General features: G+C 34.6%; 1 protein-coding gene across 2 annotated transcripts in view; it reads right to left on the minus strand.

The window, feature by feature from the left end:
* Window positions 1-15,188, minus strand: part of USP8 (ubiquitin specific peptidase 8) — a 65,756-nt gene that overhangs the window by 26,677 nt on the left and 23,891 nt on the right. For both annotated transcript variants that reach the window (XM_041730037.1, XM_041730046.1), the window contains 6 exons: window positions 14,598-14,683; window positions 12,973-13,135; window positions 10,478-10,520; window positions 7,693-7,837; window positions 3,700-3,862; window positions 154-298 (listed from right to left, as the gene is read on the minus strand). In XM_041730037.1, the coding sequence (XP_041585971.1) occupies window positions 154-298; window positions 3,700-3,862; window positions 7,693-7,837; window positions 10,478-10,520; window positions 12,973-13,135; window positions 14,598-14,683 (745 nt within the window). The remainder of the gene's footprint in view (window positions 1-153; window positions 299-3,699; window positions 3,863-7,692; window positions 7,838-10,477; window positions 10,521-12,972; window positions 13,136-14,597; window positions 14,684-15,188) is intronic.

Genomic DNA, 15,188 nt, shown 5'->3' on the forward strand with positions numbered 1-15,188 from the left:
TTAACTTCCAGGCTATGGATGGACATCTTGTATTTTTTATGCCTGAAAACAATCTGCTATCCAACAGGACAAGTACACATACAACCAAGAACATTAATAATTTAAAGTTCATTTTACCAAGGCAATTTTAAACAAAAATTTTCACATACATACATGAGATAGACACCTCTTCATTCTTGCCTCGTGGGGGTGGAGTGACTTTAGCATTTGTAGTATACTGGGGGTAACAAAGGAGCCAGTTTTCATAGCCTCCTGCTAAAACCAAAGGCTCATTGCGCAGGACAGTTTTACTTTCCCACTATAAAATAAGGAAATGGTATTTTTAATATGTCAGCAGTCTCTTCACAGCTAAAAACATAAAACTGAATTTTAAAACTGCTCTTAAAAGATTCAAATGATAAAAAATGAGAGCTGAATTAAAAATTCAGCATTAAATAAAAAAATGGATAGATCGGGTTTTTACAACACAAATAATTCATGATCCTTGGAAGAGTTTATATGAACTTTTACAATAAAAATCATCCATCATCTGACCACCCAGAGATACAACTTCAACATTTTAGGCCTCATTCTTAGAGTTTTCTATTCAGATTTATACTCTTAAATTTTTATTTTTATAAAACAGAACTTCTACACTGCTGCTTTTCTCTTATATGAACTTTATACTCTTAAATTTTTATTTTTATAAAACAGAACTTCTACACTGCTGCTTTTCTCTTATATGAACTTCTTTTATTAAAAGTTGTATCACCATTTGTAATGACCAGATAATACTCTATACTCTAATACTCTAGGCTGTAGAACATCGCACATACACACACACCACTCCTAAACTGAATCAATCACTGTAATACTTATGGTTATTTTTCCCATTTAATTATAAATGATGCTGAGATAAGCACTGAAGATCCTTATATATGCACACAACCAATCAATTCTATTAGGGGAAAATCCCCAGAAGTGGAACTGCTGAGCCAAGGCACATGAACATCTTAAGATTTTTAATACATATTGCTAACCTTTAAATGATCTTTAAAAATATAAATCTGTGTATTTCTTTAGAGTAATTTGCTAGAACTAAAACTGCTGGATAAAAAGTTTGGTAGATGCTGCCAAATTGCCCTTCAAAAAGAAAATACCAGTTTATACACTTGCCAACAGTGAATGATAATGCCTATGATAAATCTTTGTAATTTTTACCAACTGGTATACATAAAATGATATGTTTTAATTAGCTATTAGTGAAGCTGCACATCTTTTAGTATGTTTATTAACCATTAATATTCTAGGATCTAATTAATCACCAATCCCTTGTCCTTTTTTGGCAGAGTTTGCTATTTTTTTAGTAAAGAGTGAAGGTACTCTGAGTATTAAGAAAAACAGCTCTTTGTCATATATGTTAAAGCTATTTTTCCTAATTTACTTTATTTATGGGATTTTTAACAGAGTCAAATATATAGATTTTCCTTTACAGTATCTTGATTTAGGATCAACATAAGAAAAAAACCACCTACAAGTGCTTTTGCTAGTATTTCCTGTTTCAATTGACATATTTATATAATTGACCGATTTAGAATATATTGTGATCTAAGATGGGGCGCCTGAGTGGCTCAGTGATTGTCTGCCTTCGGCTCAGGGCCTGATCCTGGGGTCGGGGATTGAGTCCTGCATTGGGCTCCATGCAAGGAGCCTGCCTCTCCCTCTGCCTATGTCTGTGCCTCCCTCTCTGTGTCTGTCATGAATAAATAAGTAAAATCTTAAAAAAAAAAAAAAAAAAAAAAAAAGAATATATTGTGATCTAAGAAGTAAGGTAGGGGTCCCCTTTCTTAGTGGTTAGCCAGTTGTCTCCAAACCATTCATTTCATCTTTTCTACACTGATTTATTATGTCATCTTTATCATACAGTAAGCTTCCATGTATCTTAGGTTGTACTTTATGAAACTGCCCTTTTATAGGTCAAAACTAGTTGAATATTAGCAGTTTCATGTATCAATCTATACTTGGGTATATTTCTAGGTTCCCTATTTTAAAGCATGAATTGTCTTAAGGCTTTATCATTGCCCTTCTGAAGGGTAATGTTCCATCAACTGACCTTCCTACTAGCACATTAAGTTTAATCTTACCAGCATTCAGTGCTATCAGTTTAATAATTTAGCAAATTGAGTGTTATTTTTTACCTTTGTTAATTTAATTAACAAAACAGTGATCATTTCAATTTACACTTCTACTAGTAAAGATGATAATTCTTATGTTCTGTCACTTGCTCAGGTCTGTGTTCACTACTTATTTTACTATTTTATCTTAAATAATTTTCTTATTTGCAAAAGCTCTTCATATTTTAGGTGTTCTAAACTATAGTTGACTGTTGAGCAACATGGGTTTGAATTACGGAAGTCTACTTACACACTTTTTTCTTTTTGAGTCGACAGCAAAAGCCACAGGCATTTATTTATAATTGCCCATCCCAGTCTCCACAGAACCAAATTGAAAGCAATTGGTGCAGAGGTAGTGCCTGTTGCCCAGAGTACCTGGGCAAATCTGCTGAGGCTGTCAGCAGTCCTCAACAATCCCCAGCTGCTCCAAACTGGACAGGGCTACAGGTCACTGTGTGCCAACAGAGTGGTTCGGTTGAAAGCCCTGGGCTGCTGGGCAGGATGCTGGGCTGAAATGGAGGAATGCACCCAGAGGCTGCCCAGGAAGCCCAGCATCTCTAGCATTCCCCACTCTGTGCCTTCAGCCTCCTTGGGTCTAGGACCCAACCCTGGTCAGGGGCAGATCGCTCTCTCTAGTAGCTCCTGGAAGCCAGAACACATATATGTAGCAGTAGTTGCCCAAAGCCACAGGCTGGTGGTATACCTCTAGGCAGACGGGGCAACGGTACTGTGCTCCAGAGTGCTGTTGCTACCTGCAGGCCTACCCAGAAGCTGCCACTGTTGAGCAGAGGACACTAGGCTGTAGAACATCGCCATCCCAGGAACAGACCCACTGTTGCCACAATCCTTGTCTGACACTGCCCATCCACCTATATGGGTGGGTAAGTTTACGTATAATAAATATATGTACAGTATTATAAATGTATTTCTCGTCCTTATGATTAACATATTCTTTTCTCTAGCTTACTTTACTGTAAGAATACAATTTATAATACATGTAATATAGAAAATACGTGTTAATCAACTGTTTATCTTATCAGTAAGGCTTCCAACAGTAGGCTATTAGTAGAAAAAGTTGCAGGAAGTTAAAAGTTGTGGCAGGGTGTCAGCACCCCAAACCCCTACATTGTTCAAAGACCAACTGCACTGCCATATTTGTTGCAAATATTTTCCTGTTTGTCTTCTGTGTTCTAATCCTATAGTATTTTTTCATACTTAAAATTTTTATTTTATCAAGTCAAATCTATCAAGCCTTTTCTACTTAGTGACTTCTTCCTTTGCTTTTATGTTTCACAGTCTATTCTTAAAACAAAAAAAAATGCTTTTTTCAGATAATTTATGTTCCTGGAAATTCTAATTCTCCTTTATATAGATCAGTTTATTGTTAGTTGGTCATTTAGTATAGTCTTTTGGGTTTGAATAAAAAAAAAAAAAATCTACCAAAGGTGATGGATTTTATCCTTAAGATAAATAGCTAGTCAATACACCTTTCTAACAACCAAAGAAGGCTTACAATTATAGTAAACTAACAAGGAAACTTGCTAACCTTGAAAAGTGCATCTTTCAGACTCCGTAGAGTTGTTCCAAGTTGTAAATCTTTTGTAGAACTAAACCAGTCAAGAAGTACCACATATTCCACACTCCCCCTCTTCTTCCATGTGTCTTTAGAATCATCTGGGAGTTTTGCTTCAATCCAACTAGCAGTGACTCTGAAATGTATTATTAATATTTTGTATTGGGGCAGAGGTAGACAAGAGGTCCTAATATACTAATATAAGACAATGAGTTTTCTTCTAGTCTGTATCACACCATAGCAAACTTTAAGAAACATCTTTTCCTAAGGTCAAACTATTATTTCAGGATATTAAATATCCCGTAATGTTTAACAACATCACCTCTGTATAACACTGGGATATATTTTAGTCACCATTAGAAACTAAAAGAAATAGACTCAATTCTGACCCTTCACAAAAAGGGCCAAAAGTGAAAACAAAGGAAGTCATCTGAGCACCTCACTCAGCCATATATAACTGGGGGAATTGCTTGAGAAACATTATTTATATTGCAGCTCTCTTATACCTATATAATTGTTAGACCAATACCAAAACATTTATTTAACACACAGAGCATTAATTATGTGCCAGGTACTCTTCTAAATGCTTTGTTCTCATAGAATCTCACTGAATCCTCACAATAAATCTTATGAAGTAGGCATTACTATCTTCATTTTACAAATGGAGAAACTGAGGCACAAAGATGTTAAGTAACCTGCCCAAGATTACAGCTGCTAAGGGAAGTCAAAATTCAAACTCAGGCCATCTGGTTCATGTCCTTGCTCTTAGCTGCTTTGCTGTGCTGCCTCTTAAATCATCAACTGTGAATAATATCAGCTCTATATTAAAGCATGCTGTTCACATCCTCTTTTGCCCACATAAAAGTAAAAAGTTCTTACCTAAAATCCTTAGAATGGACCTACAGCATGGGCCTTCCTTCCAATCCTAGTATATCAACTCCTCATCACTAACTACTTGCCCCCTTCTTCCACTCCACGCAAGCCCTTATAGTTCCTGGTTATCAAGGTATACTCCAGCCTAGCGGCCTCTGCTTCTGTTGTCCTTCTTTCTGGAATTCTTTTCCCTCAGATAACCGCATCACTCATTTCCCTTATCCCCTCAAGATCTGCTCAGTTATAACTTCTCTGTGAAGCCTTTCTGGATTAAAATTTTAATACCTATACCCAGTGTACACACTTGACACACCCATGTCCACAGCACTTATTAACAGTAGGCATACATATCAAGTTTTACTACCTCACCTCCCTGTTAACCATAGCAATCCAGCCCATGGTAAATGAGTGCTCAGTAAATTATCTACTGAATGACTGAATAAATAATACAGACTCCTCCAGGTAAGGAACTCATTATTCCTAGTACAGCACATAAGCATCTTAATGCTTGCTGGCAAGGAGCATGTAATGCTACTGGCAAGTTAAGACCAGTGCACTCAATATTCATAAGTAAGACAAAATGGTTTAGATTATTTAAAAGAAAGAAACCTTGTTCCTATATAACAATGTTGGCTACTGTATCTTCTTGGAAATAAAGAAAAAATATATAATACTGTCTCATAACATTCTCACCCGATACACAGTGATCAAAAGGATGTTTGGTCAACAAAGAATGGAAAATATTGAAATGTCATATTCTTAAGGACTATTTCTGACTCTGGGAATATATATTTGCCTAAATACTCTTTGTCTAAAAACTCAAGATTAGTATTCTATTAAAACACTTTAGAAAATAATAGTATTAACCAGTACATACCAAACTTCAGTCTTTTGTGTATCATCTTCACAAGCTAGTGCAATTTTGCTCTACTTTGCCTATTTAATATTTTAACTTAATTATTAATTTAATTACTTAATTGAAAGTGACCCTTTATTTAAATTTAATAGGAAAATTATATTCCTATATCTATGGAAAAACAGCATTGTATCTAAGGAGTTATAAAAATAGATAATTAAATTATGCTATATTCACATAATAATCAGCATACAGCAATGAGAATAAATGAACCACAACTATACACAATATAGATGAATCTCACAAACCCAAAGTTGAGTACAAGAAGCTAGACACGAGATGCCTAGGTGGCTCAGTGGTTGAGTGTCTGCCTTTGGCTCAGGCCATAATCCTAGAGTCCGGGTCAAGTCCCACATCAGGCTCCTTGCGGGGAGCCTGCTTCTCCCTCTGCCTGTGTCTCTGCCTCTCTCTCTCTCTCTGTGTCTCTTATGAATTAAATAAATTATTAATAATTATTAATTAAATAAATAAAATCTTAAAAAAAAAAAAGCAGCAGCCAGACACAAAAGACTATAGATTGTGTATTTCCTTTTATATAAAATATAAAAACAGACAAAAATAAATCTTTTCTGTTAGAAGTTGAGTGTTCCCTTTGGTGGGAGGAGTAGTAGTAACTAACAGAGGGTGTATGAAGGGCTTTTGGAGTGATGGTAATACTCTATTTCTGGTCTCAATGTTAGCAAAATTAGTACATTCAGTACTAATGTACATGTACATTAGTACATTCAGTTTTGAAAATTCACAGTATAAGTATTTATACTTAGGAAAGGGGTGCTTTTGTATGTGTACCATACTGTTTTAAAATGTTAAAAAAAACAATGAAAGAATAATTATAATCAGCTAGCTCTTTCTCTAAGGAAGGAGATTAGCAAATATTAAAGAGGAATGCTAGCACCAAACAGACTTCCTACAACTCCTTCTGAAAAACTGAAACAAAAATTAAAGGGGAATAATTTTCTTGGCATATAGTTCATTGTTCCTTAATCTTCAACCTAAACTCATCATGAGTTTCATAGTAGTCAAATTTCTCATATTTTGGGAAATACTTAAGCTCAACAAAACCCACCAGCTTTCTGTTACTACCGATTAGACCATCCAAAGATTAATTAATTACAGTTCTGTCTTTTCAAATCCTGGAATATATTCCCACCTACTTGATTAGACTAAGCACTCCAGTTTTGCTTTTAAACAGCGTATTTACAAAGCGCCCTATTCTTTAGGTCAAACATTTGTCAAGCATCAACAATATGCCAAAAACTATGCAAATTTTATTATCTAATTTAAACGTGTATCTTCTCAATGTTGTTTAAGTTAGGTCTTAAAATGATAGATGATAGATTTTAACTAATCCAATCCATAAACTAAGACCCAAAGAGGTTATATAATTTATATAACACTCAAAACAGTAAAAATGGCTCTGGATATGGAGTTTTAGCTCTGTTATTATTATGACAGTTTTTAATACAGAATATATCCATGCAAGTAACTTTAAATTATTTTAAACTCTAAAGCCTTATCAGAAAAAGAAAAATCTTTTTAGGAAGTCCTTATTAGTACTAGGCACTGTGCTAAGTGTGTGTGTATGAAATTTCTCACTTAAACTTCTTAAAACTTATAAAACAGGTAATATTACTACCCCTGTTTTACAGATAAGAAACATAGTCTTAGACAGGTGAAGTCACAGGCAGAAGCAATGTAGTTGATAAGAGACAGTTACGATCTGAATATAGCCTGACTTTAGAGTCTATCCACTTACTGAGTCACTCGGCTACTTTTTTTTTTTTTTTCAAAAGTATCTGTGTACTCTTTTAACACAGATAATAACATGGGGCATTTCAAAAGAAAAAACAATTCAATTAGTTCACAATTGTAGTCAATTTGGTGCATATGCTTCATAAGCTCATAAATAGAAAATAAGAGAAATCAGTCAACCAAAACCTCAACAGAGAAGGCACACAAAGGCAGCATCGTTTCTCTTTTAAGACCACAAATGATACAAACAGAAGAAAACAGCCAAATCAGAATGTCCTTTACACTACCCTTCAGACAAAGGATAAAGCGTGCCATTAAGGAGCAACAGGAGGAAAACAACTGACTCTATCATACGTAGTTTGGATGTTAATAACATTTACTATTGTCCACAGTTTACCATTTTATCTAAATACACAATGACCCACCCTGGACTGATGGCTTCTTCAGGAACACAGAGAGAATTTGAAATATGAGAATCCTGATAATCCTGCATTCTTCGTGCATCCATTATAATCAAGCTGATGTTTTCATCCATCATCATTGTATACAGCTCCTTTGCTGTGATTGTCCCTTGGAATCAAAAGAGACAATATAAGCACTAAGAAACACCTAATTTTGCATGCTGTCATATCAGTAAACACAGGACATTAATCATTTATTTCTTCTCTAGAAGAGTGAAGTGTACTAGGTGTCATATACCTGCTATCCCATCATACTACTTATTATTTTTTAAACTAACATTACAAATAATTTGTATTTTTGACATTTATCAAGAAACTATTCACTGTTGTTTCTGAAGGCTTAAATACGAAAACATGCTCTTGAGGTTACAACCACATCTGGTGCTGGCTCTGTTGTTGGTACAAAGCAAAGGAAATTAATATATGTATCTCATGAAAATACTGTTACTCTCTTTTTAATAATTAAATCATTTGACAAAAGTCAATCAGAAGAAACATCTATGGTTCAAAAATTCTCGACAAGTTCTAAATTCTTTTCAAAAAAATCTCTGAGGTGGTCTTATGAGGGATAAATTTGAAAAACATTTAGATTTTCAAGTATTCCTAGAGAATAAACCAAAAGCTTGTTATTTGTGTTCTTATCAAGGGTTGACAAACTACCTGTTTTTACTGGAACACAGCTACACAAATGTGTTTACATGTTGTCTATGGCTGTTTTTTTGCTGTGATAGCAAGAACGACAGCACCCCTTGCCCCCAAGCCTAAAATGTTTACTTTCTAGCCGTTTAATATTTAGCCAAAATAAATATTTGTTAGCTGCTATCTTCTTCCAGCTTCTACCACTTGAAATGGAAGATTAAAAAGTACAAGGTCAACTATATTTCAATAATAAAAACTTTGAAGATAAATAAACAAGAAACTATTTAAAAAAATAAAAAGTTACTACAAGGGAGCTTAAAATGTAAAGAACTATTTTGGGAGTGAGATGTGAGAAGAACGTAATCACAGCATCTCCTAAGCTAAAATACCCACCTAATAACCATCCTACTTCCCTCTCTAACCATCAAGATCATTTTGATGATAAAACTGTCTAAGTTGGGAAAAAACCACTTAGAAAAGTAATACCTAAGCAGGATGAGATACAAAAAACATAGATAAAAACAAATCATGGAATGAACTGTTAACTTTTATGAAGGTATTTTACTATATTATATTTAAAATTTTTGTATAGTACTATTTTATTTTTTAACGATTTATTTATTATTTGGTGGGGAGGAGCAGAGGAAAAGTGAAAGACAGAATCTCAAGCAGATGCCCTGCTGAGCACAGAGCCCAACACGGGGCTCGATCTCACAACCCTGAGCCAAAATCAAGAGTCGGACACTCAACTGACTGAGCCACCCAGACGCCCCTGTTGTACAGTAGTTTGTTTATTTATTTTAAAGATTTTATTTATTTATTCATGAGAGACAGAGAGAGAGAGGCAGAGACATGGACAGAGGGAGAAGCAGGCTCCATGTAGGGAGCCCAATGTGTGACTCGATCCGGGGACTCTGGGATCACGCCTTGACCAAAGGCAGATGCTCAACTGCTGAGCCACCTAGGCATCCCTGTACAGAAGTATTTTAAATAGAGAATTTATTTTAGTGTTACATAAAATTAATATTTAAGTTGAACCCCCCCTTTTTAAGATCTTATTTATTTACTCATGAGAGACAGAGAGAGAGAGGCAGAGACATAGGCAGAGGGAGAGGCAGGCTCCCAATAGGGAGCCTGAGGTGGGTCTTGATCCTAGGACCCCGGGATTATGACCTGAGCCAAAGGCAGACATTCAACTACAGAGCCACCCAGGTGCCCCTAAGTTGAACCTTTTCTGAGAGAGGAAAACTTTTGCAACTGAGTCTTTCTGTTTACGTCACATATTTGTGACCAGAATACCAATACCATCTACGTATTAACATCCAAATTACTGGTTTAGATTTTTTTTTTTTTAAGATTTTATTTATTTATTCACGAGAGACACAGAGAGAGAGAGGCAGAGACACAGGCAGAGGGAGAAGCAAGCTCCATGCAGGGAGCTTGACGTGGGACTCGATCCCAGGGCTCCAGGACCATGCCCTGGGCCAAAGGCAGGCACCAAACCGCTGAGCCATCCAGGGATCCCCTGGTTTAGATTTTTTTGAGGGAAGTGGAGAAGACTGTTAAAAAATTAGGTCTACAAACTAGAATCATAAGTTGTAATACCTAATACATGAATCCTTTTATAAAGTTTACTTCTATAAAGTTACTAACAGTTTCACATATGTTAACTTATTCAATACTTACAATAAATCTATAAAATAGATACTACTATTATCCTCACTTTACAGATGGGTAAGTTAAGGTAGAGAGGGTAAGTAACATGCTTAAAATCACATGGAAATTCAGAGAAGCCAGTATTCAAAATCCAGGCAGTGTGACTTCAGAGAGTCTGTGCTCTTAACTGCTATGATAAACTACATCTTGGGGGGAAAAAACAAATAACCTGAAAAGTATAAACTGTGGCTTTGATGTTTTTAATTACATATTACCATAAATATTCCCCATGATATATGTAGAATATAAACACATTTTCAATATGATTGTACAGACTTAAAAAAATGATAAAGCTTACATACAAACTAAACACAATGTAAAATCTGAAGTTTATTCTGATTAAAAGAAGATCTCAATAATAACCCAAAAGGACTCTCTTTCTGTACATGCTTACCTTTCTCTGTGGTCTCATTTTTTTCACTCTTTTCACCATTTATCTATTTCATAGAAAAAAAAGTTTCAACTTTAATAGAAGTAAACATATTCATAGAAACAGAAAGTTCAACTCTATTACTTCATCAAAACTGAAAGCCTAGAAAATGAAGTGTGTGCAATACTGGCATTTTATTAAAATACAGATGGGACAGTCATGGCTGCATCAGGTTATCTGGCAGCAAAAAACAGCTGAAATAACTAGCAGCACATCAGAATCATGTAATGTTTCCTTGAAATTTTCTTCAGTTAAAGGCTAAATAGAATATAAAAGCAGACTGTTATAGAAACTTAATGTTTAATTTAATGACAATATTTCTTATAATAAAATAAAAATTCTAGCTATTCATTTCAGAGTTCTGTATTACATTATTAAAGAAAAATAAAGTAATCAAAGTTTTACAAATTTGTATTTTTCTAACCAAGACCACATAGGATAATTCCAAGGTACTAATTCATTTTATAGAGGGCCCACTTGAGCCTAGTGATCAATTTTAGCATCACTAAAATTAAAAAAGAAATGTATATTATATGCCTGCTTATATAATACAGTATGAAGTGCACAGTATCACCTATGAAGCATTCTTGCCAAAAGCAAAAACTGAACCTGAATCCTATGAAGCTTCTAGGTTGAACTTCCAAGAAATATGGAAGATAGAAGTAGAGATTAAATGACACGAGGAAACAATCAGTTAAAACCAGAATGTAGCTGGTTCATTTCACAGAACTGATCCATATCAAAAAGTCAAATTCACGAAATAAAAAAAATGAAAGGGGGGGGACTCAAGCAGAGACTACTACAGAGATGTAATTTAAGAGACATACCAATCAGAAGACTTTGAGTGGATCTTGTCTGGATCCTAATTCAAACAAATCAACTCTAAACTATCGTTGTAAGACAGTGGGTAAATGTGAATAAAGACTGGGTATTAGATTATATCAGGGAATTATAGTTAATTTTGTGAGGTGAAAAAGAGCATTGTCATTATTACGAAAATGTCCCTTTTCTTTGAGATGCACACTGAAATATTTAGGAGTAAAATGATATGTCATCTGGAACTTACTATGAAATAATCCAGCAAAAGGGGAGAAGTGCAGATAAAAAATGTTGACAAATGTTAGTTGATTATTGGCAACTAGGTAATGTGTCTAACAGTATTCCCTTTTCAGTATAAAAAGGCTAAACAAAAGTAAAAATAATAAAAAGTAGTTGGCTCTCCTGTTGGAAAGGCAACAAAATGAAGAGATTTACAACTCCCTTTCTTATGTTATTTGAAATCTTGTTATTTATCTGCATCAACCACTTGACCTACAAAAGAATATCTCCTAAGGCAGTGTTATTTATCTTATGAGTTCCTAAAATCAACAGGCCATACTTCCTTACTTCTTTTTACATAGTGCCTACAATGTCACAAGTAATCGAACAACTATTTCTTTTCTTTTCTTTTTTTTTTTTTTTAAAGATTTTATTTATTTATTCATGAGAGACGGAGAGAGAGAGGCAGAGACACAGGCAGAAGGAGAAGCAGGCTCCATGCAGGGAGCCCTGTGTGGGACTCGATCCTGGGTCTCCAGGATCACACCTTGGACTGAAGGTGGTGCTAAACTGCTGAGCCATGGGGCTGCGCCGAACAACTATTTCTTAACGAAACCAACAGTGATTCACATACAAATGATAGCTGAAAGATACAAGATCCTTAAGAAAAAGTAAAGCAGAAATCTTTCCATGAATTTCAAAAGCGCATAAGAAATTATATTTTAGGAAAAACACACAAGAAAAGAAAGAAATTATATTTTAAGAAGAATGGTTTCTCAGAAAGTAAAGGGAAGGAGATACAGGGGTAGCTGGCAGGTACAGATTGAGTCACTGACAGTTCTTGGCAAACAAATGCTGTCACTAGATTGATTACTAAGTAGTCACTGAATAAAATGGAACAAAAGAGGAAGAGGAAAGGGAAAGGGGCAGAAAGGAAGAAAAAGCAAAGGGGAGAGTATGAGACCCTAGAAACAGATAAGGTTGTATACCAAATAAGTAATATACCAAGTCTTTTTCTATGTAAATTACATTTATTAGAAAGAAGAGACCTTAAAGATCACCTATTTCAAGATCTTCATTTGGCAATGAGGAAACGAAGTCCTAGAATGGATAAGCATGACTTGACATGGGACCAGAACTCACATATACTGAATCACACTCAAATGCTCTTTCTACTGCTCTAATCAAGTATACAATGACTGCAAAAAAACAAATAACGCACAGAATAGAGTTCTGTAGAAGCTTCAAAAGAACCTGGAATCAAATGAACCTAGAATATTTAATTCAATTTCTAATAAAAACACATTAAATTTTACCATTGTGGCCTAAAAGTGTGTTGTAGTGGTTATGTCACTCGCCTTAGGCAAATCATCTGAAAAAAAGAACCAGTATTTTTACTTCACAGAATAAATTTGAAATACCTTTTGGGTTTTGTCTCTGGAATCCATTACATTTTCCAAGGAACTTTTAGTTGATGTGCCACCATCCTCTCTTCCTGCTTCTTGCCTTTTCTGTTTCTGCAGCTGTTCTTCCTCCTGTCTGTCCTTTTCTTCAAGTTTTTTCCGAACTTCGGCTTCTTCGTATCTAGTTGACAAAAGAAGTCAAGATGTGTTCCTTGGCTTATGATCATGAAAAGTCAAGGAGTTCCAGTTCCATACAATTAGTCTCCCTACCTTGGGGTATTTTATGGCAGCATACTTTGTTCCTCCCACTGATACTTGACTCTGCTGGTGTTCTATTACAAACCACAACTTATAAATTCGCCCTATGTAGATTTCAAATTACCCAAAATCTTGAAGAAACACTATGCTCTCAGGTTAAAGCTATTTACTGCTTTTTGTTCTTACGCTCCCACTAATTTCAACCTTTTAATAATTCAAATCTGCTGCAATTTCTTTTTCAAAGGATTTATACTCTTGGAATTAATTCTAAAGACTCATCTACTTACAAATTCAGAATATAAAAAAATTAAGTGAGAAAACGGCCTTAATGCTTAGAAGATAAAGGAATATCTTTGGTAATAGTACAAGTAGGGAAAAACTAGGAAATCCAAGAGAAACATCAATAATGTGGTAACCCAAAGATTAGGAGAAATTCTTTTTTACTTAGGTGATTAACTGGCTAAAGGAGAAAGAGAATGGTGATTTTAAATTGTATCAACCACCTTAATATATTCCAGTCCCAAGATTAGTAATTTCTCAGAAGGATAAAGGGAATACATTAAGTCAAACAATTTCTAAGAAAAGATTATGATGTATATAATTCATTGATCTAAGCACGAAAAATCATTTAGAAAAATGTTCCCTGGGCAGCCTGGGTGGCTCAGCGGTTTAGTGCCGCCTTCAGCCCAGGGTGTGATCCTGGAGACCTGGGATTGAGTCCCACGTCGGGCTCCCTGCATGGAGCCTGCTTCTCCCTCTGCCTGTGTCTCTGCCTCTCTCTCTCTCTCCTCTCTGTGTATTCTCATGAATAAATAAATTTTAAAAAAAGAAAAGGAAAAAGAAAAATGTTCCCTTTCATTTTGTTAAGGAATGACTAATAACTAAAAATTGAAGCATACTGTTTTAAGTATCTAATTACTTCATAAGCCTGGTAAGTCAATCATAGTAAATATTAGAATTAGGTCTGTTTTTAAACACACAAAACTACTGCAGAGTAGGCAGTCCAAAATTAATAGTAAATACTTCATTCCCATAATACCAATGTCCAGAGCACATTACAACCTGGGGTAAATAAGGAATTATATTTTTATGAAGAATCCTGTCAGAGAGTTAGAAAAAACTGGATCTGAGCTCCAATCTACTGCATGAATGTTTACCTTAATCTGTCATTCTAAATACTTTTAGATTTTCAGTAAAAAATATGAATGGTAACACATGAACATAGTAAAGGTAGTATGGCAAAAGATTCTAATTTCTATGCTCCAGTTAAAATAAGACTTATTTCTAGGAATTGAGATTCATATGCATGGTCAGATTAAGTTCTAAATACTATTTTTATTTTCTAAATTTATGTTCTTTTAAAGATTTTATAATAAAGTCTGTACCTGAGTTTAAGGCTTTCAGAGAGTCTTTCAGCTTCTTCAATAGCTTTTTTGATGTTTGCGAGTCCAAGTATTGAATGAAAGTAGTCCTAAAATTACAAGAAAATCATCCCATACTTTTAGTACTGGCCATTGTACACAGCACTAAGGCTAAAAACATTAAAATCATGGTGCTATGTAAAGGAAAGGTTGGATGAAAACATTATTATGATTGAATGAAGTATTTTTTTAAACTTTTAATCCTACATAAACACACAACTTATTCTCCAAATGTTTCAAAAGTATCTCTTCATACCATTAGTTTGTAAAAACAAACAAAAAAACCCCTAAAAGGTAATAATTTTGATAATTGGAAGACAGCTTTAAGAAGTATAAATCCTATTCCTGCTATTTATGAATAAGTGCCCAAAAGCAAAGCTTTTAGGAGCAAAATATACTTTCCTATTTTAAGTATGTTACTCAGTTTTTTTTTCTCTAGTCTCAGAAGCCATAAAACAAATTGTATATTGACCTACAGCATGGGATTTATTTTGTTTTACTTGTTTTAAACTGAGATGTTTTTGCCTCCACCTTTATTTTATAATAGTGACCTCC

This window comes from Vulpes lagopus, chromosome 2 (genome assembly GCF_018345385.1).
Source record: "Vulpes lagopus strain Blue_001 chromosome 2, ASM1834538v1, whole genome shotgun sequence".
Lineage (NCBI taxonomy): Eukaryota > Metazoa > Chordata > Mammalia > Carnivora > Canidae > Vulpes > Vulpes lagopus.